A 25830-nucleotide genomic window follows, 5' to 3' on the forward strand; every position below is an offset into this window, starting at 1 on the left:
TCCATGGAATAAAATGCCTCTGCCAAACCCAATCAAATACCCTTCAAATCACCAAGCATCCCCTGAAAACAGCATAAAAAACAGGGCCAGAAAGTTTGTTTCTCTTGTTCAGCTGCCAGGGACACTCAGTATCTATTTGAAATGCAGGACAAAAAGTTTTGCCATGCAAAAGAATGAAGTAACAAGGGTGGAGAAGGCACTCCACAGAAAGAGCCTGAACAAAGGACCCGTTATTGCATTCCAGCAGACAGATGTGTGAAAAATTAATCCCTCTGCCCCCAAAGAAAGCTATTATCCCAGTTCTGAGATAAAAGCATCTGCGTGACATGGCACTTCAAACAACTCAAGTGTGATCGGCTGCTCGTGCTGCACCCGGAGCGCTGCGGCTGGCGAGGGGCACGGGACGGACACAGGGATTGATTATCAAGATTGGCAAAAACCTGCTTCCCAATACAGACTCACGGGCCGGCTCCATCACTGGAGGATCCCTAAATCAATCCAACGTACTGAAAGGAATCAATCCCCCACGCTGAAATTACATTTGTCAGGCACTGCATTAATCAGCTCCTTCAGCTGAAAACAAACGTCCCGGTCACCAGGCTGCGGGGCCGGGCGACGGCTCCCGGCTGCGCTAACTTACTGTTGGGCTTAGGTGGTGGCTTGCTCCTGAGCCTCTCAGCAGTGACCAGCAGCAGGCGGGAGAAAACGAGGCACAAAGAAGCAAAGTGACTTGAGCAAGACATTTGCAGACAGCCAAGGGTGCAGCCGGGCTCCCGCAGGGTCCGGGCTCAAGCTCCAGCACTGACCTCTGGAGCTGCCCCGTGCCAGCCCTGTGGCGTTTAAACACTTGGTCACGCCATATTATTCCCTCCCGCTTTTTACAAACTTCTACACTGGTGAAGACTTCAAAGGATGGCACTACAGTGGCACAGGAATTGGTACCGAACCTGTTTTGTGTACCGCAAGAAACTTTGCCTCTACCATCCTTCTGCTCGTGTTGTCACACCATTGCATCAGAACTGGAGTGCTGAGGTGTCTGCAGCTCTTTAGAGAAGAGGGAAGCATCAGCACGCAGTTTTGCTGATTCCCAGGCCCCCAGAAGGAACCTGTTTGTGCCTGCACACCTTCCCTTCCCCAGCCTCAGCGCTTGAAACGGGGAAAAACGCAGCTGCCGAGTCCCAGCGGCACCTTCCCGGGTGCTGCTCCCCAGGCAGCGGCAGAGGTGGGTGCACTCCTGCCTGATGGGGACCCTGGCGCTGAGGGCACCCTGGGGGCGGGAGCAGGGGCCAAGCAGATGTGTTAGCAGCAGAGCCCGGCATGTGATGTGCCAGCACCGATTCCCCCGAGCAACACTGGGGAAGTGTAGACTTCTCCAGGAGCCAGAGCAGTGCCTTTGGGGGTGCAGGACCACTGGCCCTGGGGGTCCCCCTGCGGCCACGGAGGGCTGTGGTCTATCAACACGCTCTTTGCCAGCTGCTGAGGGGCTTGCACACTCCTGACTCTTTTTTACCAGGCACCCTGGAGATCACTGGGTGCCAGGAATGGGTGCCCAGACCAGAGCACCTGGAAGTCAAGGGGAGCATTGACCACAGCGTGCTCTGGGTCCCACCGCCACCCAGGCAGGGAGCACAGCCGGTGCCAGCCCCACTCCCTCCCAGCCCTCTGCTTCCTGAAGTCAACTGGAAAATCAAAAGGGGTGGAGGGAGAGATCAATTAATTCATCGTGTTTGTTTAAGGCGCTCCGATTCCTGCTGGAATGATCCCTGCCCTTCTTTGTGTATCCGCTGCTTATAATTGCCTAGAGAAAACAAGATACCGAAGCTGCTCACAAGGACAAAAGTGCCCACTTTAGGGCATTGCAATTAGAAGATATTTTACAATAAATGTTTTGCAATGGGCTCGGGCACTGTCCAGGAAAGCCCTGAGGATTCACAGCAATTTCATGCTCTCTTATTGCTCTGAACGAGCTAAAGCCAGCATTTAGAGTTCAATTTTTCACAGATAAATTTTTCTGCTTCCTGCATCAATAGTTTTGCTTTAAATACCAAAGCAGCCTCGTGCGAGGGAAGATGGACACATCTGTTTTTAAATGCTGTGCCCTAAGGTCATGGATTTAGACCACAGCTGGCTGCAAGCAACTGCCTTCTCCCAGGCACAAATGAGTGATGGTGAGAGGGGTGCGAGAGGCGGCCGGTGCCTGGGGCAGCTGGGCTGGCTTCGCCCCACCGCCTCACACGCTGCCTCACCCAGTAGAGAACACTGAGAGCCCAGGACTTAGTGGATTTTGCAGGGGCTTTGTGAACAAATCTGGTGAGAGCGATGTTGCCTGAGCAGGGCCAGTCCTCCCGGGGCATGCGAGTGGCTCCTGGCACAGGGCACGCTCCCTCCGCCGGTCTCTGCCTGCTCCAGCTCCCGCTCCGGTGGGACTGTTCCCTTCTCAAACCACTGGTTTCTCCTTTACCCCAGCCAGAGCTGGCTGCAAGGCAACCAGGAGCAAGTGAAAAACACGAGAACCATTCCACATGCCCTTCCTCCACACCGCTGCCAGGACCCCCTCGCGTGCAGCCCGGGCTGCTGGTATCAGAAATCACCGACTGCTTCAGACCCACTCAGCCCCTGCAGAACCCAAACACCTTGCATCCCCAAAGGACACAAGACCCTCTCCTCTACAAACAGCCAGACGATAGCAATCCAACTAAAAAGAAGCCGCAAAGATCATGAAATTCGTTCTTACACCAAAAAATATCATGCAAAGAATTTTCTCTGCTTCTAATGGCTAAAGCACTGGGGGCACATGAGGTCTGATGTTTGGGCATGAGCAATAAGCACGAGGATTTAAAACAAGAACTAAAACGGAAGCTGAGATACTCAGATCATCACCCGACTCCAGCACTTGACTTCAGAAAACAACCAAAATTATGGGACAGGCATGGAGAATAAAAGAAAAGCCACCATAAAACTGCACCTAGCAAGCAAATCCCTCCTCTCCGTTTGTGGGTTGTTTGGAGCACTCGCACACATCAGCAGAGGAGCTGAATACTGTGGCTCTGTCTCGCCAAGTCACTGCGTTGCTGCGCAGGGCGTTCTGGGGGTCCCACACACATGGGGCACCGAGCACCCAGGCTGCATCCCCCTGTCCCCCCGACACCTCACCTCCCACGCCAATGGTGCTCCCCACCCTGCCGACCTGAACACCAGCCATTTAGGAGGTTCACTTGATCTCCCAGGAAAAAAGTGCAAAGTCTGGAATATAAAATCATCCCCAGGTTGAGTGGGGAAAGGAGAGGGGGAAACTGATACCCTCTTTTCAAACAATGTTACCAGCAGCTTTGATCAGCACAGAAAAGCTTCGCAAGGCTCACAGCTGTCATTTCAAATGGGTTCTCGCTTGCATTACTCTTTCCATTAGGCAGTGTTATCCTCTTTGTAGGATCTTTAGGCTTCATTTCAAAAGTATCAGAGACTCAAAACCATGAAGCAGAAGAGCCTGGTGGCTTTTTTTTTCCTGAAGGCAGGCAGGCGTGGGTCCAATTTACTGGACAAAAATGTAGTCTTTAATGGTGAGCACCCACAAGGGAAAGCTCCATCCCCAAACAATCCCTTTATGTTTAAAACCTTCATTTTTCAGGCCCCTCTGTCTCAGATTCTCCCTCCCTTTCTATAAGGAAACAAGAATGAGAACCCCCCCCACCTCTGCTACCATTTCAAGCTTTAGATCAATAACTAAATGCTCAATATTCAGAGAAGAATACACACCCAGAGAAACCAGGCTGTACCTAGAACTGCCGAAAGATGGGGATTCTACCAAACCATTCACAACTTGTTACCAGGGTTTAGCAGCAATTAACTCTTTGGGACTGGATTGTGGACTGTACCAGGCTCCCTGTTACGAGCCCCTCGCCCCGTGGCTCCCGGCAGTGACCCCGGCTTGCCCACACAGCAGCGGGCAGAGGGCACCGTGCCAGGTGCCGGGCAGGCATCCCTGGAAACGGAGAGTTTTCCTAAGCTTTGGATCACTTCTAGTACCACTTCTAGCATCTCCAAGCCCCCTCAGAGCCCTTTCTCGTGACAGCTCCATTAAGTGTTTCCCTTTGTCTTTATGCACTGTGTTACATCAAGCTCATTAAAATCTATTTCACCAGGTCAGAAAATTAGCGAACTTCAGATCCTGCACATCACACATAATGGAAAGCTCATTAAGCAGCCCACTGCGTTATCCGAGGCACAAGCTGCTTAAAATGTACCGTGCGTGGCAAGATTTTGTAGAATTCTGAACGTCAGACACCCGTAACGTGCTTCACACTGGGTGCGTGTTTGCAGATGGATGTTACTATGAACAAATATTTCTGCTTTGGAATTTCAACAAAACAGTAAAACCCAAATATAGTTAATTTAAAATTTGGCACTTCCACTTTATGTACAGTAAACGACCCATTTTTCAGCTGTTTACCACTCTCTGGCCACAGTTTTTAAAATGAGAACGATGCACTTTTGCCCAGTAATTACTTTATGCATCAGTGAGACAAAGCGTTGTTTGTCTCCAAATCATCATTCTGTGTCGTTTCAAGTGTAATAACCCTTCTGCAGTTATTACACCATACAGAAAACTGGGAAACTTCTCAAAGGCAAACAGTTTATTCTAAGAAAACTGTTTATTAAAAAAAACACCCCACAAACCAAAAAGCAAAAGCTGGTGGCTGATGCAGTTACTTACTCTGCTTACAAACTTGCCATCCCACAGCAGCTTCAAGGCATCCGCTGCACTTCTCAAATGTGTCCTGTGAAAACTATACCCCCCACCAGCCAACACTCCTACTCAGTATGGGATCTGGAGTCTCCCTAATTTAGTAACTGGTGAAACACTGAGAATTACGAGCTTCAAGTGAATGCAGCTGATGCGGATGAAAGAGAATCTCAACCAAACAGCTCCCTAAAAGCAAGCAATTCTGTTTAATACTAAGTTGATTGCTCTGATGAAAGCATTTCTCACTTTAAAGCCCAAAGCCAAACATTTACCATCGATTCTTAACAGACAAGGTAAGTATAAATGCAATGCCCACTGCAGGGGGACACACCTGTGGACGCCCGGCACTGGAGCGGTGGCGCAGCACGGCAGCTCCGCGGCTCACTCACCTGCTGCTGGATGAACAGGGGCAGGTCAGGGAACCGCGTCAAGGCACGGATTTAAAGTTCAGCAAAGTGGCACTGATTTGCTTCAAGCCTCATTTCAGTTGCCTCGATGGTACAGAAAATGAGCTATTTGGTTAAACCGCCTGCTTCAATTTTTATGAATGAGCTAAACTTTGGGTAAGTATTATTAAAAGACAGATCCTTGGTGATGAACAAAGGCAGAAAAAGAACTTATGTCTGGAGGCTGGAAAAGTTCAACGCAGGCAAGAGGCGACTATGTAAAAAGAGAAGATAATTAATCAGAGGACAAGGTTATCAGAGAGCAGGAAATTCTTCATGACCTATATGTGGGGAGTCACGAGTGAACGTCCCCCTTGCAGGGACCCTGCGGCTCAGCACATGCGGCAGCCGGTGACCCCCCCAGCCCTGCCGGAGGAGCTGCCGCCGCCTACCCCATAACCTGCGTTATGAAAAGGGTCAGATGAGAGGCTGGTGGTGCTGAGCCCAAAAACCTTGAGGGCATCGCTGCAGCGACTACGTGCTACTGCTTCTGGGCAAAGCAGGACTGGGAAGCTACTTACTTATCAGCTTGAAATCCTACTAAGTGTGATTGAAAAACATGCACATTTGAAGTTTCTATGCTCTGAGGAGACTAATCACTTCAAGTTCTTTGCAACCCCCAGCTCTCAATTTTTAACTGTTTTACAGCTAAAAATTGTTACCTACAGAGGCATAAGGCATAAAAGCAGGCTAGCCATCATGTCCCTCGCTCCATCTAACGCGGACACGTAGAATTCCTTATAGCACAACTGGCGTTACCAGATCACATTCTTCTTTCTACAGGGTTACCCATGTTCTTTTCCATACATGCGTGTTTGTGTTATGCCTCTTTACTCCTGTGAAGAATTACTCTCATCACACTTCCCCATTGCTGCAGCTGTGGCTTGTTCGCAGCAGAAACCATCGCTCCAGAGCTCTGTTCCTGCAGCATCACCCCAAAATGCAAAGAGCTCCAGACAGACTGGTAGGTTTGGGGTTTTTTCTTTCCCCCCCCCTGCTCCTCCCTGTCCCTTTATGATCACTCATTCTCAGGGCAACGACCTTGAATTTTAAAGCCCATCTCAAACTCCATGCTTCGGTGAGTGAGCAGCTGAGAATAGGACACTTGGTATTTAAGTTCAACGTTCAAGATGCCCAAGCAGTTCTTCAAGGTATTGGCAGAGAAAAATCTAGTGAAGGATCTGTGCAGTTTTGGTCCTTGGCCAGACCTGCTGCCCAGGAAAGCCTCCAGAGCAGCCTCATTGGCACAGAGGTGATGGGGCAGGGAAGGGGACAGGAGCATCTGCCGCTGCTGAGAGCTGGACCACTGACCGAGATCAACAGCTTATCTCCTGGAAACCTCTCCTTAAATTTAATATCCGGGAAATTATTTTAAGGGGTGAGGGAAACAGGAGGTAAAAAAGGAATTTTATGCAATTCTTTGCAATGTTAAAAAAATGCAACTCTTCTCAGAAAAAACATGCCCAAGAGGCAAAGATGCTTAAGTTGTGCTCGGACTCAGCAAACAGCTCTAGATGCCATTTTTTCCTGTGCCAAAACAAAAGCTACTGTCACCTAAGCAGAACTTGAAGGAGTATGTTCTGGCTGGAAATTTATGGGCTTTGCTGTATTAATTTCTCAGTTTGCTGTCTGCAGTTCCATCTGCTCCTCAATCCGGGGATGCACCTGCAATCGAACAGTCCCTCTTCAGCCTGCCCTCTGCCAGCACAAACCCCCCAACATCTTAATTTTAAAACAGGTCCAGTCTATAGCCTTTGTTTTCACCAACGGAGGCTGAAATGGAGAGATTTGGAGAGTGGTAATTAAGGTGCTTCTAGCAGATTTCAAATGCACTTTGTAAACCATTTTATACCATGCAGATGCAGTAATGTGTTTTAGGTGGAAAAAAAAGCATGCAGTGCAGGGACAATTAGAGCAGATTTTAAGCAGTTAAGGAAGGGTCACACAAAGGAGTGAGAAACAGGTCCAGCTTCGTTCCACATCTCTTGCTGTTACAAGGCTCAACTAACTGAATAGACAATTTAAAATATATTTTATATTTCCTCCCCCTATTTTGCAGCTGCCAGCAATTTCTCCTTCTTTCTTAATGTTAAGTTCGATCATCAAGGTATCATGACCAGACAAACTTTGCTCCCATTACTAGATGTTATACAAGCCTTAGACTCGTGTAACTGTGCTTTAAAAGAGCGTTTTACAGAGTTGACCCTTATTAGTACTGACTTCATTACTCCCTACCGCTAAAGCAGCCACATGTAGGCAGCATCTCCGCTTCCCACCACCGCAGTGGATCACGGGGAGGTGGCTCGGGGTCGCTGCAACACCACGCACATGGCGCTGGTGTCAGCACTCACAGCTCGGGTCCGGCACGGGGGCCTGGTTTGTGCTTCTTCAGCGCGCGGAATGCACCGACCCCCACGTAGCACGGTAAAGCTGCACTCCCAAGCGCGGGCATTGCTCTGTGCCAGCACGCCTTGCCACCGACGCAATGGTCGACTTTGCAGTATGCTGAAGCTACACCCCCCTCCTGCTCCCCCCATTCCCACCACGCTCCCCCAAAGGTCCTTAACCAGGAGCGAGACCTGCGGCAGCAACACAACCTGCAACCCAGTGCTGCCAGGCATCCTGACCAGCAGACCAGGGAACCTCCTTACCTCGCCTCCTTCTCTCACACACTACGAAAAAGAAGCCTCAAGAATGTCGTCACTGCAGCCATTACCCTACGGTCTTTGGTACCAGCTCCTTCTCCTGACGCAGAAAAGAACCGTCAGACCTACCAGGCAAGCACCACGAGTCACTCCTACACGCGAGTACCTTCCTGCCAGCACCGGTGGCCGACAAGTCAATGGTTTGTGACTGGTAAGGGGAAAGAAACTACATTAAGCTCTACAGATTAACAGAAAGTTGTCTTACATGCTCTCGTAATAAAAAAAGCATCAATTTAGATTTCGAACTGATCTTGTGCTGCATTTTCCCAGCACCAGACACTGCAGGAGCATGACCCTGGAGCTTCACGGACTATGCAGCACTATTATCAATAAGCAAGTGTATTTCCTTGAGCTCTGAAAAGTTTGTGAACACATTTGTTTTTCCCACCTCTCCCCACATACAAAGGTTTTAATAAGCCTTAACAAACATACAAGCAAACAAACCCTTAATTAAAAAAAAATATATTAAATTCCTGAGCTGAAGGCTTCTAAGCAACTTTGACAATCCCCAAACATCCAGGTAATGATGGAAGAAAGCAGAGCTGAGATAAACACAGTGACGGCAACACCCCAGCCCCGCAGGTATGGCCAGCGGCACCGTCCCCCTGTGGGCTCTGCACCAGGTGCCCTGGCTGCTGACCCTGTCAGGGACAAGAGTTACCTGGTGTTCCTTGCAATTTCCAAACAGCAGGAACAGATTCCTGCACATTAGTGCTGGAGAGTTTGCAACAAGGGTTTCTAATACACTTATGGGTCTGATGCTTAAACCTCCGTGCCCGGCGCAGATCGCACTGACCACAGGGGTGGAAGGTCAGACCACTGGCAGCGCTGCCATTGCAACACCGAGCCGCTCCTCTCCCCCCAGTTACAAGTGCACTGTTGTCTTTTTTGGGTTTAATTTTTGCGGTAAACACACCTCGTATGTAACTGTCCATCTGCAGGTTCTTCAAACACTGGGTCGCACGCTTTGAGTGATGGTTGTTTTATTCTTTTATTAAACGGTCATTGGTACTGGTTATTTGGTGCATCCAAACCAAAATATTAAAACTGCAAGCTAAGAGAGCAGCAACACAGCATATCCATTGTAAACAATTTATTATTATTTTCTACCTCAGTTACTTACAGGAAAAAAGTCATAAAAAAGAAAAAAAGAAAAGCACAGATGGACTATTTACAAAAAATGAGAAAATTCACAATAGCTGAAATGTTTGCAAATCATGCACACTAAGACAAGTTCACAAAAGCAAAGCAATTCATAGCAAAAAAACCCAAACAAAATAATAAGAAGCCATACAGATTAAAAAAAGCTATTGCCTGCAGAAAAGTAAAAAGAAAACTAACCAATTATTACATCAAGCATCTTTAATGAAATGAACAGCATAGCCGTGTATCGTAGAGCCTTTGACACTGACATTTTAAACAAGTGGATTAACAAACATTAAAATGCATTACAGTTCTACTGTAAGCATGCAATTTACTTCTCACAAACTTATAAAATGGGTAGAAACACTTTCAAGAAAACCAGAATTTAAATACGATGTGTGTTTTCTACCCAAAAGTCCAGAATCTGGTCTTGTTAAAAAAGAAGCCAATGGATGGAGCCATTATCGCACAGGTTGGCTTCTGCGATTTGGGTGGAGACCAAGAGGCGTGATACGGCTTAAGCTAGCAGGGGAAAGCGCAATCCCTCTTGCCAAAATTGAAGTAATTTGCCCATGATTAGCAAGCAAAGTCTGGAAGCAGAAGCGACCGCACGGAGTATGCGCAAGCATCGCCAGCTGCAGGAGCGGGGGTGGTGAGTGGCTGGGAGCCCAGGGCAGGGGTCACTGCCGAGGGGCAGTACCCGCCCAAGCCCCTCTTTGGTGGCTCCCAGCCACGGCCCCTGCACCATTATGGCAGCTCCAGCAGGAGCCACCAGCCCAAAGTGGACGCAACGGGGACAGACGCGTGGGTCTGCTGCGCCCGCAGCCACCAGCGCCACAGGGTTGCACACGCGGATGCAGGGCACTTGTTTTGAGTAATTAAACCCTGCGCTGCTAATGATCCTAGTGATCAGAGACGCTCGTCTCGCTCCACCCTGATTATGATTTGTGCTGCTGCTGAACATCTCCATGTTAAAAAGCACCAACATCTCTCTCTGGGGCTGCTTCTGAGACCCAATTGCCATTTTTGCTTCCTTGATAAAATTATTTCTAAAAAGTTTGTGAGAAGTCATGCCTTCATAACGCCCCTAACCCCAATCCTTGTGAGTTACATTCCAAGTGGGCATTAAAAACTCATAACAAAGCAGAGGAAAAAAAAAATTAAAAAAATAAAAAAATAAAAAGCAAACTCAAAGCAGTGAGGATATGGAGCCTTTAAAAAAGTAAAAATAAAATAAAAAGTCCAGTCAATCAAACCAGCCAGTAAGAGCAGCAATTTTTCAGTGGACATTGATATTAAACATGGACCACCCAGGCTTTTTCTGTCTCTCTCTCTCTCATTAGCACTGTAGTAAACCCCGATTAATTTGTTATGCATCTTTAAGAACTAGTTGATAAAAATTATGTCTTGTGAAATCGGCAAATAGTCTGCAAAGTGAAATAAGAACAGAAATTAATAGATTAAACTGAAAAGATAAGTCCCAGAAATTAAAAAAAAAAAAAAAAGACACAGAAAGGGAGTGATTGCAATTAAAAAAAAAAAAAAGTCTATGTACTGAGTTATAAAAGCCTAGAGGAAAAAAATAACATGATAGGAGAAGATAGAGCAGTTGCCAAAGTGATTGCATGTGTCTCCCCCGTGGAGCAAGGGGCCGTCCCGTGCTGGCAGGCAAGAGCAGAGGATGTGGGAGAGAGCCCGTCCTGGGGACACGGCAGTGGCCCCGGCAGCCAGCGCGCCCCGGGCAGAAACCGCCATGCAAACAAGTGCATCATGACATTTGTGGCCTCTTTTTGCTTGGACAACAGTAAATACCAACAGGACAGTTCAATTCAGACGGCCTTTCAATTTGGTTTGTTGGTGGTTTTTTATTATTAAAAGGGTAAATAGGTGGCACAACCCGCGGAGCAACCGGAGTAACGCCAAGGCACCGCAGCGCAGAGCCCTGTGAGACCGTGGCTGCCAGCAGTGCAGCTCCGCAATGACACCCTCTCGGAGTCGATGACTTTAAAGGTCTTTTCCAGCCTAAACCATTCTGTGACTGGCCCCGTCTCCAGCCCGTGCTGCCGGGCTGGTTCACTGCAGAGAACAGGCTCCACGACACTGCTGTACCGCAGGGAAACGTGCGGCCAGGTCTCTGCAGCGAGCCACAGGAACACAGCGCTGTATCCGCATGTACTCCATCTATATGTACGCTGATATGTACACACCGGTGTGGTTGTAACAACACCGCTGTTTAGCAACCGCGGAGCCAGGAGGCAGAGGAAGCTCTCAGGCACGCTGCCTGGAATGCTCCTGCAGAAAACGGCCACATATTTTTCTTTTTAAATCATGACATTGAGCATTTGGGCATGGCAACTTTAAAAAGCAGATTTCAGATTTCTCTCCATCGGGTTCGCACATGCTCCTACCTCACGCTTCCAAGTCACAGCCCTACCACTGGCCCCATGGGCGCTCCTGCAAGTGTCAGAACACGGGAGGGGAAGGGCTGGGGGGTCTGGGTGCTTTTGCAGAGCAGGACTATGTGCTTACACTATTTGTCCTGCAGCACTAAACACCCTGCCCACGGCTGGCCCATCAGGCTGCCTGCTTGGTTCCTTGCCAGGGCTGATGGAGGCGCGAGCACAGAGTGGTGAGAGCTATGCCGGCAGCAGAGACACGGCACGACGCAGCCGTCTGCGTGGCACTTGCTTCCATTGCCGCTCCGGCAGCAGCAGCGGCTGCTGGCATGTCCCGTCCTCAAGCCCTGACCCGCTCTCGATGCGCTCCCCTGCACCCTGAGCCGTGCTCCCGCCGCACGGGGGTCTCTGCCCCCAATACTCCGAGCGAGGGACACCCCGTGCTGCTGATGGGCGCCAGCCCCCGCGCACCATCCCTGCTGTCAGGGAGGGTCCCGGCACTGCTTGGATGGGTCGTGCTCCTAGAGACCAGGGTCCCCAAACTGCCTAACGGTTCTGATTGCTGTGAAGGAATAAATTACCTGAGTGGGAGTGGAGCAACCACCCCAGGCAGAGCTTCAGGGCTGGGAGATGCAAGCAAGGCGGTGGAGGACTCTGTGCATCTCCCCTTCGCTGCCCTGCTCAAAGCTGGTGCCTGCAGCCCGGTGTGCCCGCTCCTCCATGGGGACAACCCACCCTCATCTTCTTCTGCCAGAACCCAGCAACAACCAGCACACAGCTGGAAGGCTCGTTTTGAAAAAACAGGCCCTTAATAAAAATATATGGGGGCTAGAGTCAAACGCTACCTCTGCTGTCAGTGAGCACACGCGTTCATTTTAGACACCTTTATAATTAAAGTCATCTAAGCTCTGCCGATTTTCATCATTTAACTTATCAAAGGCGTCTCTCATTTAGCTGTCTTCATATGAATCAGCTGGTACAAGGGATTGTGAGGACCTGGGAGGGAGGTGTGAGACAACACACCAACGCCTTCTGAAGCCTTCCCCTTGCACGCATCCACTGGTGGCAATCCTGCCAGCCCAGACCTGCCCACGGCTCTGCCGGAGCAGCCGGGCCAGCCCACCGGGGCAGGTGCCGTGTCACCCCCCACTGCTGTGCCACCTGCCCCTGCCCACCCCCCTGCCTGCACGGCAGCTCCACTGTCACCCCAGCCCCAGCTGCATCAGACCTGGCTGCAGCGCTGGGGTGGAAGAGGCAGATGAGCTTTAGGTAGAGGCCTTGGCACTTGTGAATTGAAACTGGAAAAAAAATAAATGCCAACCTTAACCGCACTGTTTCCCTCGGTATTATTAGTCCTGCAAAAACCAGCTGCACAGAAACTACCGTCCCAAGGACACCGACTGTTTTATGGATGTTCATACTACGTATGGCCCCAGCACCATGTGTCACTCTAATGACCCCGAGCCGAACACTAAGGCTGCCCCTTCGCCCCCACATGTCGCAGGAGAGCCGAGCCTCTCACGTCCTCGCCCATCCCCAAGGCCCTTCCTTGGTTTTCCTCCCCGAGGAGCTGCTGTCCCGTCCCTCCCGCACCTGCTGTTGCTCGCAGTGGGGGGGGGTCCCTCGCTGTCTGCACCCCTGAGCAGCATGGCAGCGGGCGGTGGGACCGCTCGTGCGTGGCCCCTGCGACCAGCGTGCTGGTGAACCCCACGTGCAGCACACCCAGGGGCTGCAACTGGTAGTAAGCTATGCCCACAGCAACACCGCAGTTGAGGAAACCCTCTGTCCTGCACGGTGCCAGTCCCCACGCTGTCGTGGTGCCCACTGTGCCCCGCGACACGGAGCAGCCGCGCCACAGAGAGGGGGGAAGCCGCGCCGAAGCCAAACCAAACCACCAGCACGTGGCTAGGAACTACTCCTGTGAAGGACACAGAGACGAAGCGATACAGAAGACAGGAAGGTTGGGCTTTTCCCTCCCAGACTGCACTCGTCACGAGCATGCACTTACCGCAGGACAGCCTGGGAACGTGTGTGCGAGCCTCTGTGTGTGTGTGTGTCTGTGTTTCTCTCTATAATATATATGAAAGGAAAAGCCCATCAAAGGGAGGGTAATAGCTCTTAAATGATCTCTGTTGCTTTATGTTCTAATTTAAGAAGTTTGTTTTCAAATAACCAGTACCAATTTACACGCTAGTAAAAATGTATTTTAAATATGTATATATAAATATCTGTCTTAAAATAGCAAAAAAAATTGTGGTTGTGTGAGATGCTCCCTGCAGACTTGCCTGTCTCAGCTTGCAGCTATGGATTTAAAAAAAGGGGGAGAAAAAAAAAAGAAGGAAAGAGGGGGAAAAAAAGTAAATTTCAAATGAAACGTACGTACCTGGGAACTGATAGCTGTAACTTGGGGCAAATCCAGGATATCCTCGGCCATATGTCGCAACAAAATTCGGGTAACCTTGATCACAGAAACGTTAAAACAAAAAATCAGAGACAGAGAGAGAGAAAGAGAGAAGTTTGAAGATTAATGAAGGCTTTTTGTTTTAAAATACAATATAAAATGACACGGAGGATGGGTGTGACTTGGTTTTACAGAAGGTATTAAAAAACAAGGTTTATTCCGTTCATGCAAACCTGTGGAAAGGTTTCATTATTATCTTGAATGGAAACATCTAGAGCCAGCCGGCTTTGCTGCTCACTTGCCTGCCTGGCTTTGTGCATGAGACCTGTCACTCAGGTAATTAACATGCACTTTGGTATCTGAAGTCCAAGGACTGTGCATACTTGTTAGCTGGAAGAGTAAATGCCAAATGCTAAGGCTAAACACATAACACAGGTTTGCTCTGACATTTGGAGAGCTTACAATGAATGTACTTTGCTTCAGAGCTATTGACAGTTGGAGATTAAGGTAGTAGTAATTCTTTATCCCAGGAGTGTGAAGGACAACAGTTAACACATCAAAGAGTTAGAGGCAGCAACAGCAACGAGCCAGAGAGTCAAAAGAGCTTTTAATTTTTCAGGAAAGTAAAACCCAGCTATGAGAACCACTTCCCAAAGCCATTTCTGAGACATGTGCAGAAACGCACCCAACCTCAGGCAGCTTTTGAAGTTTTATTCTGAGAAAAAACACCACTTGAGATCATTTTGTTAATAAAGATGCCCGAGTAAATGCACCAAGTGGCTCTAGTGCAGCGGCTGGGAGCGGGAGGCAGTGTGGGCCGGGCGGCAGAGTCCTCCGGGGGCGGGATGGACAGGGGTACCACCGCTGGGTGCCAGCCCTGCGGTGCCTGCCGAGGCTTTCACCGCGTCACCCACGCATGCCTTGCCAGGGTCACAGGGGACACCCGGGCCAGGGGAGGGGGCTTCACGCTTTGGGCAGGCTCATGGATGCACTGGGGGTCATGCTGGTCCCTAAAGGCGCGTGGGCTGGCAGCAGCCAAGGGGTCACACACTGTGTGCCCCCCTCCCCAGCCCTTATACACAATAGCTATCCTCTCTGGTGCCACTGTGGCAGCCGGCTATGGCCGGCACAGCTGATGCCACAATCACTAAGGTGATTTCCTAAACCTGGAACCTCACTTCAACCCTCAGCATCTCCCCGCTCAGTTTTCTTAAGCAGAGGAATGACCCTTTGCAATCCCAGTGCAAGAAATGCTGCATAACGTTCCCGCTGTCAGTGCCAGCCCCAACTCCTCCAGGCTCCGGGAAAGACCTCGCCAGACCAAGAAACCATTGCACAAAGTCTGCTCTCGTGCCGTCTGAAGCCAGCGGAAATCTCGGCAGTGATGACAGCGGCCGCTGGGCTGGACCCCGAGAGCATGTTCAGCAGCCGAGTGGCTCTTCTGGGGGGTCTCCTCTCTCTGCTTTTACTTATTCCTTAATATACTCATACGTCACACAGCTATTTTTCTGCTGCAGCAAGTCCCTCAATTTCTGATTAGATTTATATATACATATAAAGTACTATTAATCATAATCTAAAACTGTTAAGATAAAAATGCTTGGGTGAATTTTGATTACGGGATTAAGCAGTGCCAGGGGAAAGCAGCCCTGCGATCCCTGGACAGCACGCTGCAGCTTTCAGTGGTATGTACACACCGCTTAGCCCTTGGCGTATTTATTTCACAGCTCAACAGCTGGATTCCCTTAGAAATTAATCACCTCTGTCATTAAATCAGATCTTTCAGAATTAAGCTTTACAAACCTTTTTTCCTTTTTTTTTTTTTAAAACAATATTGATAAATGGATTGTTTGCTAAGTAAGTAGCGCCATTAACACCACTGTAGCTACACCATGAAAAATCACTCTGCGGCATCTGACCACAGACCCTCTCCTTGCCAAGTGGAAAAAAATAAGTTTTACTCTGATTCAAACGACTCCAAAGCAGATGACTGTTGGGGCCGTGGGGGACCGATGTGCCAGGCAGTGCCGACGGCTGCCCCGGGAAGCGGGGGCTGCAGGTGTGGTCCCCATGGCCCCGGCCAGGCATGGTGCTGGATGGCAGCTTCCCACATGCCCACAGTATTTTTGGAGCTGGCAGTGCAGTGCAGGATGCCATCTCTTCCCTTGCCCTGCCCCGGGATGCTCTGTGGGGCCAGCGATCCTCCTGCCCTGGTGCATTTGCCTCCAGAGCCCAGGCAGCTGCCCCCCTCGCCCTAGCCAAACCCGGCTGTGCCCGACAGCAGCGGCACCGGCGGAGCTGCCTGGGGGGTTCTCGCCTGCACTGCCAGCGCTCAACGCTCTCTAGGTCAGGCAGATGAAATCATAAATTTATAATACAACATTACTTCAATTTTCCTCTTCATTTACTGCTGCAGTGCCCAGCTCTGCTCTAACGAGTCAAAGCCCGATCCGCGCAGGGGAAATTGCCTGGCTGAATATCAATAGCGCATTAACACCATGCCCATGTGGATGCTTCATCAAGCCAAATTACGGCTATGCTGACCTACCCACCATTTCCATTAGATGCCATTCTCATCCTGCATTGGGCACCAAACAGATTATTTGCTTCAGTAGTCCTGGGGAATGATCAATCTCTCTAATTACCCCTTGTCGCTAAACCAAAAATCAAAGTTTTGCCTGGATTACCTCCGCCGAAGCGAGACCCTCCTGTCCATGGGAGCAGAACTCAAAACTAACAACTGCAACCGCTTTCACACTGCCACTTCCACCCCGCTCCCTCTCGGAGGACGGCAGCAGGTCCAAGGCGCCCACCCTGCAGGCTGGGGGAGCCTGCAGCCATGCGCTGGAGCCGTGCAGAGCCCACCTCGCAGCGGAGCAGACCCTGCCCTGTGCTAGGTGCTCTCTGGGCAGCGCTGGCATGTGAGGCGAGAGCCACGGCTGCTGGAAGCACCACGCTGCCCACCCGACGGCCCCCTCACCCAGATCCCACGCTCTTGGTGGAGGCAACACCGATGCAGCCACCGAGTCTGTCCCCACTGCAGCACGCGAGCCACCGCTTGGCATGGGGATGGTCTGCCGCGGGAAAGCAAAGGCTCTGCTTCCAGGATGAAAACAAACAGATTACGCTGACCTCCTTACTCCCAGTGTACTTGAGGGCATCACAGCATTCCTGGTGCCAAAGCCCATCCTGGCGGGCCCGTGGTAAAGCCTGAGTATCGCAGGTGTTCTACAAAAGGGGGAGCAGGGCAAACTGCCCTACTTCCCCTGCGCACAGGGGAACTGCGGCCCTGGAGAGTGGGCAGCTTGGCACGGTGCATGCACAAGGCTACTGGAAAGGCAGGAGACCTGAGCCGGGCTCCTGACTCCCCTCTGCCCCACCAGCACCTCCACAGGGAGAAATGGCTTCACTGCTCCGAGCAGGGAAGTGTCCACAACCACTGAACCAGGCCGTGGAAATGCCTTTTCATTTCTAAATTCGGTGATCTGAGATGGACAAAGCTCATGGTTAATGTGTGGGAACACTGAGCACATTGGGGCCTGGGGACTGCTGCAAAATTAATTCAAATGGTCCAGTAAATGCAAGAAAATTGTTGTCTCCCCATGTTGCTCAGAGCAAGGAACGGCAGGTCCTTTGCAAAGAAAGGCGCGCTCCTTCTGCCCAAGCACAGACCCATGCTGCAGCAAAACCGTGCAGGGTCTTTCCCAAAAGCAACGTGCTGTGACCTTGACAGCAGCACCTGTGGCATGAGGGAAAGCAAACCAGAAACCACCCCCGGCAGTCGCAGGGGGTGGCACATACTAGGGAGCAGCGAGGGAGAAGAAACACACGGGCTGCAGAAGCTTCTCCCTTGGCCCAACAGAGCCGACCCACCTCGCACCTGCCGGGGAGACGAGAGCGCAGCCGAAGCCACCGCAGCTGCACTGGCCGGTGACGGCTGCAGCGGGTGCTGCTGCAGGAGCCTGGGGGGCCGGGATGGCTGCAGGGCCCCCCTTCCCGCCTCCTGCCTCACAGGCAGCTGCCACTGTATTAAACAGAATCTGATGGAAAAAAGGAATGACCTTCTTTGAAGGGCGCAAGCTTCTTTTATGCCTGAGTTCAGCCTACCTAGATTGAACAGGTGCAGTAATGCAGAGCCCCGCTCCGCCCTGTGCAGCGATACGAGCAGCTGGTCCGAGACCTTCGATCTGGAGCATCACACACCATTGGAGCAGTCTGAGGGGTAAGCCTTACGGGACCGGCGCTGCTGTCTCTGGAGGAGTTTGCAAATTAAAAGCAGCCCAACTCCAGTATTAAACATCAGTGAGTCTCAGATGGCCATCGCCACGAGAAATGAGTGCTGTGGGGCCCCAGCTCAGACCAAGCAGTGCAGTGGTCACCTTCAGAGCCGGCACCACCACTGGGACCACCGGCATGGTTCCAGATGCAGAGAGCCGCTTCAGAAGGGAGGGGAGGGAGACAACCTTCTGTTAACATTGCTCCGTGGATGCTTTCTTCTTTTTTCTCTTTTCTTCCCCCAGGTTTTCAGGTACAGACCTGAACGGAGGGCAAAAAGCCGTGGGGCAATGCGCCTGTGTGCCCCTGTGTGCTGGGGTCCGGGTCTGCGCCCCAGGACCGGGTGACGGAGGTGAGGCGCATGGCAAGCTTCTCGGGCCCTGCTCCACTGCAGATGCATGCATTGCCTGCACGGGGGGATGCGGTGCCTGTTCTTAAGCATCCACGGGTCTGGGGAGCAGCAATTTCTGCCAGGTGGGCTGCCAGGGTGAAAGAGATCACAGGAACTCAAACCGCTCCGGTCCGCTCATTATGCAGAGTGGCTAATTAATGTTCCTGATCTCCCCTGGGATCACGCGTGTCCCATCAGCAGACTGAGCCCATGACAGCCCAGAAGCAGCCCTGGCAAAAGGCTCAGCCTGCCCACACTCTCGGAGTCAAAAAATCCCTTCAAAAGAACACTTTAATTTTGTTCCAATCAACCAAATCATCACAGAAGCGGCTGCCTACGCACCTTTAGACCCCGGCTGCTGCAGGCTCCTTGGGGAGGCTGTGATTAATGAAAAAGACCAACTTCCTTAATAGCTTTGGAGGGAGTCGCTCCCCGCTCTTTCCTTTGGGTTGTCTCGTGCATTCGTTCCTCCGATTCTCTCCTCTGCCCATGAACAGCATCTGGAGAAGGTGACCTTGAACAAGGGCTTATGGAAACAGGTATAAAAATCCTTCCAGAGCAGCCCCGCTCGCTCTGTTTCGGTCCAGCCAGGCATCTAAAAGGAGGAACGGGGTAGGGCTGACACTGGCCTCCTGGGATCTCAGCAAAACGCTCGGCTACTGCAGACGCTGCCTCCAGCCGTACGTTACTTTGTGCGCCTCGTTGTCTGATGAGTTAATTATGCCCCTCTCCCCGTGGGGACAGGGGCCCACCGTGAGTGAGCAGCTGCTGGGGGCTCGAGAAGGAGGGATACGGGCTCTCCACCAAGCTGCTGCCCATCGGCCCCCTTCCCAGCCTTGAAGCCAACACTTACAGGCAGCCTTTGAAAACGGGGATTTATAATGGCCATCCAGACAGCTTTGCTCTTGTGCGTTGCAATTTCCTTGTTTAGCACTTAATTATTTAACATGGTGCCACTGTAGCAAGCAGGAACTTGGAAGATGAAAAAAACCACCCAGCTACAGCAGATAATGAAGCATCTGGCCTTCAACATGAATCAATCATTAATTCTGAGCAAGTCACCCTGGTTTGCAATCGAGTAAGAGCACGTTGCAAGACCGGCTGGAGCAGAGCCAGTCGGGGTGACCCGACCCACCCCACCACAGCAGGACAGGGATTTGCCAACTTGCCCGCTCCGTGCAGACACAGATCCACGTTCTAGACCCAGGACAGAAAATTCAAAGCATCCCGGGGAGACTACATACCAGGGACAGGCTCATTTCTGCCTGGGAACACCTCCAGATACCCTCCCGTTCAGGCACGCTTTATGGACACAGCGGGTGACAACTGAGGGAAAGTCCAGTGGTACAAAGGGAGCAGAAAGTTGAAACATATGGGGGGTTTACAGAAATACATTGGCAACAGCATTTTTTCTTAGTAAATCTGAGGACAGAGTATCAAGAGGTTGTCACGTTATATAGAAAGAAGAACTCTCTAGGCAGAAACAAATGAGAACCCATTATAACTAAACAGACCTCATGCACAAATAGAATTTTGCCATTAAATATCATTTATCCCATTTAATTAGTATTTTCTGGATACAATACTCTGGACTAAAATACCGTTCCATCTCCTTGAAACTAGTAATTATTGTTGCGACCTATACCGTAACACATCTCCCTGCTTTCTCCATCTTGCATGCCATTTAAGAACCGGCAAGATTTTCAATTATCTATGCTGAACTGTCAAAGATACCTTTAAAAGAAGGGGAATAATGTGTGACTCAATTCCTCTAAAAAAGGGGAGAGATCATTTTTAGTCAGAATGAACACACTGCATCCTTCATCATTCTATTTTTGCGAGTAAGAGTAAAACAGGCTATTTAAAACATCCATTTAAATGTAAATTTTTATATTCCAGGAAGGGGGTGTGTGGAGTTAATCATTTACCACAGACAGGATTATTTTCCCCACTCCACCCCTGCTAAAGTTTTTGACTCACACCCACACAGGTGCAGGGATTTGCTCACCCCTACGGCTTAAGCATTCAGAAATCAGGGAGACAACACGGGAGCCACTGGCTCCGGGAGCCGTGTGGTGGCTACAGCACTTACCCAACATTCCCATCCCTAGCATAAAAGCGTCCATGGTATACGGTAATCCACGTGCCCTTCCTCTCGTCCCTGGTGGAAACATCACTTCTTTAGGTTGTGCTTTCTTACATTCTACCTATTGAGCAGAAACATGTACAAATGAGATGCAAATGAATTCCATGTAAATGTCAAATGCAGAACTGATCTACTTAAGGGGGGAAGTTTTATTTTTAGCATTTGCCTCCCCATACCGCCTCCCCCTCAAAGGTGAACTTTAAGAATAGCGTAAATGGATTTAAAAGAGCAAACGTGTATGTCTCTTTAAACACACATAGCAAAACCCCACTGGAAAGATGACAGAAATGCTGATTTAAGAAGTTGCTGTGTTCCTGAAAGGAAAACCTGTGCTGCGTTCCCTCTCAATGGTACTCGCGGGAGTGAAATGAATGGAGGGAGGTCTCCAGCACAGCTCTATTGCAATCGATAACAGAAAATGACTCTTGGTGATCATTACAAAAAGCTCCTTTTAAAATAGGAATAAAGAATCAATATTTCTACCCAGCAGAAAATTTCTGTAAACCCTATTAATAAATGATCTGCATTCTTTTCACTTCCAGTTACTCCTGCTGCCTTTTGAGGCTGCTTAATGTCACTTGAACCACACTGCCGGTCCCCACCGATGCCTTGCACGAGGCGGCGCCGCCAGCCAGCCGGCAGCAGGACAGCCAGGCCCCAGGACCCCCAGCCACGCCACCGGGTGCTGCTTCCCAGCCTCTTTTTGCATAGGAAAAGGGAGAAATAAGGCATGTTTCCACATTTCCTAGCTCTGGCACTGCCAACTTGCTCCCTCAGCAGATTGTTCCCATGCTCCCCTCGGCACTGGCGCTACGGCTGTGCCGGTAAGCTGGTTTGGAGCTAACCAGAGTTATCCCAACCCATTTCTATGGCTCTACACCTTAGCTCGTGGTCTGAGCAAGAGGAAAACATGCAGGCCTGCACTGCAGCCCTGCACGGGTTGCGGGGAAGCCCCACGCTGCTATCTGCCCCACCTGTATACTTTGCACAGTGAGAATCGCTGGTCTAAGGGTAAGGGTCTTGGGCTGAATCCAGAGGTCTGAGCTTTATTGCTTCTAACTTTTTCTCCAACCAGTTCCTCGATCCTCTCTGTGCATTTACACCCCTCCCCAGCCTTTGTCTGGCCAGAGCAGAGCAGGAGCAGGGGTGCTGCAAGCCAGGACCGTGCTCCTGGCAGACACGGTGCCATGGCCATGCATAGCCCTGCTGCCCCCAGCCCCACTGTCCTGACCGTGGGGGGTCTGCTTGTTGGGGAGGACTAGGAGGGTCGGCTCCCAGCAGGGCTGTGTCCCCCCGCATCCCCTCCATCACTCGCACAAGCAGGCAAAGGTGGGCGTGCGCCCCACATGCAAGCAGGCAGCTCCCCCAGGCAAACCCAGGGATGCAGGATAATACGGCTAAACGTCTCAGTGCCTAATAGCCCGATCAGTGACTGTGTATTCATTGTCTTATGAAAACCAACCGCCTGTTCCTAGGCAACCCCATCAGCGAAAATTTCAGGTTTATACAATTTTCATTTAGGTAACATAAAGGTTAACTGACTGTAATGGGAGTATTTTAAACAAAACCACCTACTCCTCCCCTTTCTGCTGCAAACCTCCACAGACCGTATTTACTTTGCTTGCTTGCAACACTTCCCAAAGCTACAACGCTCAGACACTGCCAATGCTGTCAAAACACACACTTCTTGCAAACAAGCTGCTCCAACGCAGTGAAGTTTGGAGCAAAATTCTTCTGGAGTTCTTATTTTGTTACTTTTCTGCCAAAAAGTGTTTGGGTCCTTGCAGGAGGCAGTGGGAGAGGGCAGAGAGGGGTCGGGGTGGGCTGGGGTAGGGAGGCATGTGTGCACAGCCCCGACACCGCGGCACAAGGGGAACGGGGAAGTAGGCGAGCAGGGGCAAAAGCAAGAGGGGTGCTGCAGAGACCCACTCTGTGGACATCCCAGAACTCTGGCAAAGCCTCAACAGGGCCAGCAATGTCCTCCGTCTCTTCAGTGCTGCTAGGGCAGCAAGTTCTCCGGCAGAGAAACACCTCAGCGAGGGCCATGGTGAGGAACGGTGTGTCCTCCAGCCAGGGCCACCAACTGCCGCGCCCCTGTCCCCTGCACACCCACGCTCACCCCAGCACGCACAGGCTCCCGTGGGCACGGGACAGTGCAGACACGTTACTGAGTGTGGTGGAGAGCCCTGCGGTGCACCCCAGGGCTGCCAGGCCCTGGAACTAAGACAAAAAGTGAAAGAAAAGGAAAGAGAAAACTTCACAAGCTGAGGTGCTGCCGTCAGAGCAGGGCCAGGGACGAGGACAGCGCAGGAGATGTGTGCGCAGCCCCATCACTGCCCTGCAGGGATGAAACCTTCAGAGCTTCCCAGGAAGGCTTAAGCCTGAGCCCTGATGGTGGGTTTCAGCCTTACTGGGCTGTGTGCCACGCCCCCCCCCCCCTCCCCCAAACCTCGGTGCCCCCAGAGAGCCCCACAGCCCAAAGGCAGCAGCCTGCTGCTGCTCCCGTCTGCACCAACCGCCCCGGAGAGCCCAGCGAGCTTGGAACGCCGAGCACCAGCACCCCAGCAGCTCAGAAGCACCCTCTCAAACTGCCCTTTGCTTATTTTCAGTTGGAGGGCCATTTAACAGGAGCGTGCTGATCCAGCTTCTCCAGCCAAAGGGCCAGGGTGAGCACACGAGTGTGCCCTTTCATTTCGCAGCTGTGTTTTCTGGGTTCGCCACCCCTCCGAATACCACGGCGGCATTGGTTACACCTCGCGGCCACTGGTGCTGCCAACAGTCAGGATGATAAAAACAATCTAGCCTGGCTCGATGGACAATTAACAGGAAAATGAAGTTTGGATTAGCACCGTTAGAAACAATAACCCAGTAATTAGCTTTTGCAACCACAAAACAGCCTACTGCTGCTCTCTGAAAGACTAGTGTAATTTATGATTTTCACAGCACACAAGGATATAAAGGGAATGGCAGTGAGCTGCAAAGAAGTTTTAACTGGGATTTAAAAGGGAAGGAAAAGCCACCAGTAGGAAAGAAAAATAATTCCTAAGCCTTTGTAAACAAATATGCCCCCCATTAAGGGCAAAAATATTCGCTGTTATCCAGCAGAGACTTTTTTCCCCCTGGGAGGGATGACACGCAAGATAAGGGCCCAGGAGCACCGGCCCCGCCATCCCTTGGGAAGGGGCTGTGTGACCTGGCAGCACGCCTCGGGTGGATTGTTACACTCCCCATTCAGCAGCATCAGGCCTTGAGGTGCCCTGCAGAAGCTGCCCACGCACCATCCCATCGGCGCACGGCAAAAAGGCAGTGACAGGAGGCGAAGCACCATGCCAGCAGCCTGGCAGTGGGCTTGGACGGTGCCTCTTCACTAACAGAGGCAGCAAAAGCAGAAAAAAAGTGGCCAGGCTGCTCTTCTGCAAGAAGCCAGCCCTCTCCTCCACGGGGAACGGGATGGATGGAGATGGCCACAACCATCCTGCAGCCACGGTTACCACGAGGGTAAAGCCCTGGAGGCAGCCGGGACGTCACTCGTGTGCTGGCAAAGTGGAACGTACAACAGGACTGCTCCAAGAGGGAATATAGCTGGATTTATGAGTCAGTGCTCAGCTCAGTACCGAATCACCCCCAAGAGCCCGCCCAATGCAGGGACTTTGTACATAAATCCGGATCTTGCACAAGCTTTCAGTTCAGCATTTCTGTGCATCTTAATAATTTCCAGATTTTTTCCATCTCCTCTGTAGGAGGGATGTGCTTCACTTTCAGCAGCCTAACAAAGAAAGTTTTACTCTAAAGCAAAAAAAAAAAAAAAAAAAAAAAAAGCAGGGAAACTAAAATTCACTATTTTTGTTTAGTCTAGTTGGGAGAATTAACATTACACTGGGGTACTCTTGGGTCAAGCCAAGCAGTCAAAGCCACTAGAACCCAGGATGGCTGAGATGGGGAGTTAAAAGCCTCTTATACCCAGCGCAACAAAACAGGCTGTCAGCTTTCAGCACCAGGATGTCTCAAAAAAACCCATGGCTAACAGCTTTCCAGGGAAACCAGGGCTATTTTGAGGACAGCAGAATGCACACATAGTCACGATGCACAAAAAAACATTTTACCACCCAAAGACAAGGCAACTTTGTCTTGCCAGCAACGTGTGATTCACAGTTAGCTGAGATCCCATTACCTTGGGGATGCCGTGCCGTTCATGCCACGGCAAGGCAAAACCATCGCTCCCCTAACAGGGGAATCTGTATCCACCCAGTGCTGCTGCAAAGGCAGCGCTACACCAGGCCACAGCAGAAAGGTTAGAAGGGTATTAAAAAAACCCAATGCATTCGATCATTGACAAAGGTAGGGTGGGGACAAAGGGATGTCACCTCCTCAGACTGCAACAGGAGAAGTTGGCAGCTATGGGCGAGCAGAGGAGTTCACCAGACTTTCTTGTGATGCATCAATCTAGTTTGTCCACAAAACACCCGGTGTTGGGCAGGTCCTTCTCGTCCCATGCAGGCTGGAGAGCCCAGCCCCTGTGGAGAAGCTGGCCAGGGTGGCGTTGCTGTAAAGCTCACGAGCTACATCATTTAAAAGCACGTTGAAGACAACACTGTAGGAATGCATCCAACCTGCAAACGGTCTGCAGTGTCCTTCAGCTGACAGATGGGGCTTCCAAAGCAACTGCACCTTCTGCCTCTCCCTAGCACCACGAATGCCAGTGATGCCTCGTGTACCTGCCTGCCCAGCACCATCCTGCACGGGGTCAATCACCAAATCATCATCAAATGGTTTGGGTTGGAAGGGACCTTAAAGATCATCTAGTTCCCACCCCTGCCATGGGCCCAGACACTTTCCACTAGACCAGGTTGTCCCAAGCCCCGTCCAGCCTGGCCCTGAAGGGGCCTCATGCCCTCACTGCGATGAGCTGCCCACAAAGAGCCTGTCACCATGGCCATCGGCTCCTTCGCACGACAGCTCACAGCAGAGCCCACAGGTGCTCTCCCACAACAGCCCGTCAGACGTCAGGCTCCAGCTCTACAAGCTCATAGCGATCCTGCAGCAGGGAACAACAAGCAGCAACGCTTCCCCGTGACCTGCTGCCCACCAGAGCCCCCACAGGCAGGCACACTTTGAGCCTCGGTGCCCAAATGCCCCATGGAGGAGAGAAGGGAGAATCCCAGCTCTGAAGAGTTCCCCAGGGA

The 25830-nt window shown here is 51.0% G+C and overlaps 1 protein-coding gene across 14 annotated transcripts in view; it reads right to left on the minus strand.

Annotated features, from left to right (window-relative positions):
• The window catches only part of MSI2 (musashi RNA binding protein 2), a 255752-nt gene that overhangs the window by 29102 nt on the left and 200820 nt on the right, over positions 1–25830 (minus strand). For 13 of the 14 annotated variants that reach the window (XR_013925802.1, XM_080374218.1, XM_080374221.1 and 10 more), the window contains 2 exons: positions 20594–20708; positions 13818–13892 (listed from right to left, as the gene is read on the minus strand). Coding sequence is in view for 13 of the 14 variants with exons in the window: in XM_080374218.1 (XP_080230344.1) it covers positions 13818–13892; positions 20594–20708 (190 nt within the window). In the remaining variant the exon portion in view is untranslated. Of the gene's footprint in view, positions 1–8973; positions 10466–13817; positions 13893–20593; positions 20709–25830 lie in introns of those variants that run through there. The other variant, XM_080374217.1, reaches the window with a different exon arrangement.

The sequence above is a fragment of the Falco punctatus genome (assembly GCF_963210335.1).
Source record: "Falco punctatus genome assembly, chromosome: 1".
In the NCBI taxonomy this organism is placed as follows: domain Eukaryota; kingdom Metazoa; phylum Chordata; class Aves; order Falconiformes; family Falconidae; genus Falco; species Falco punctatus.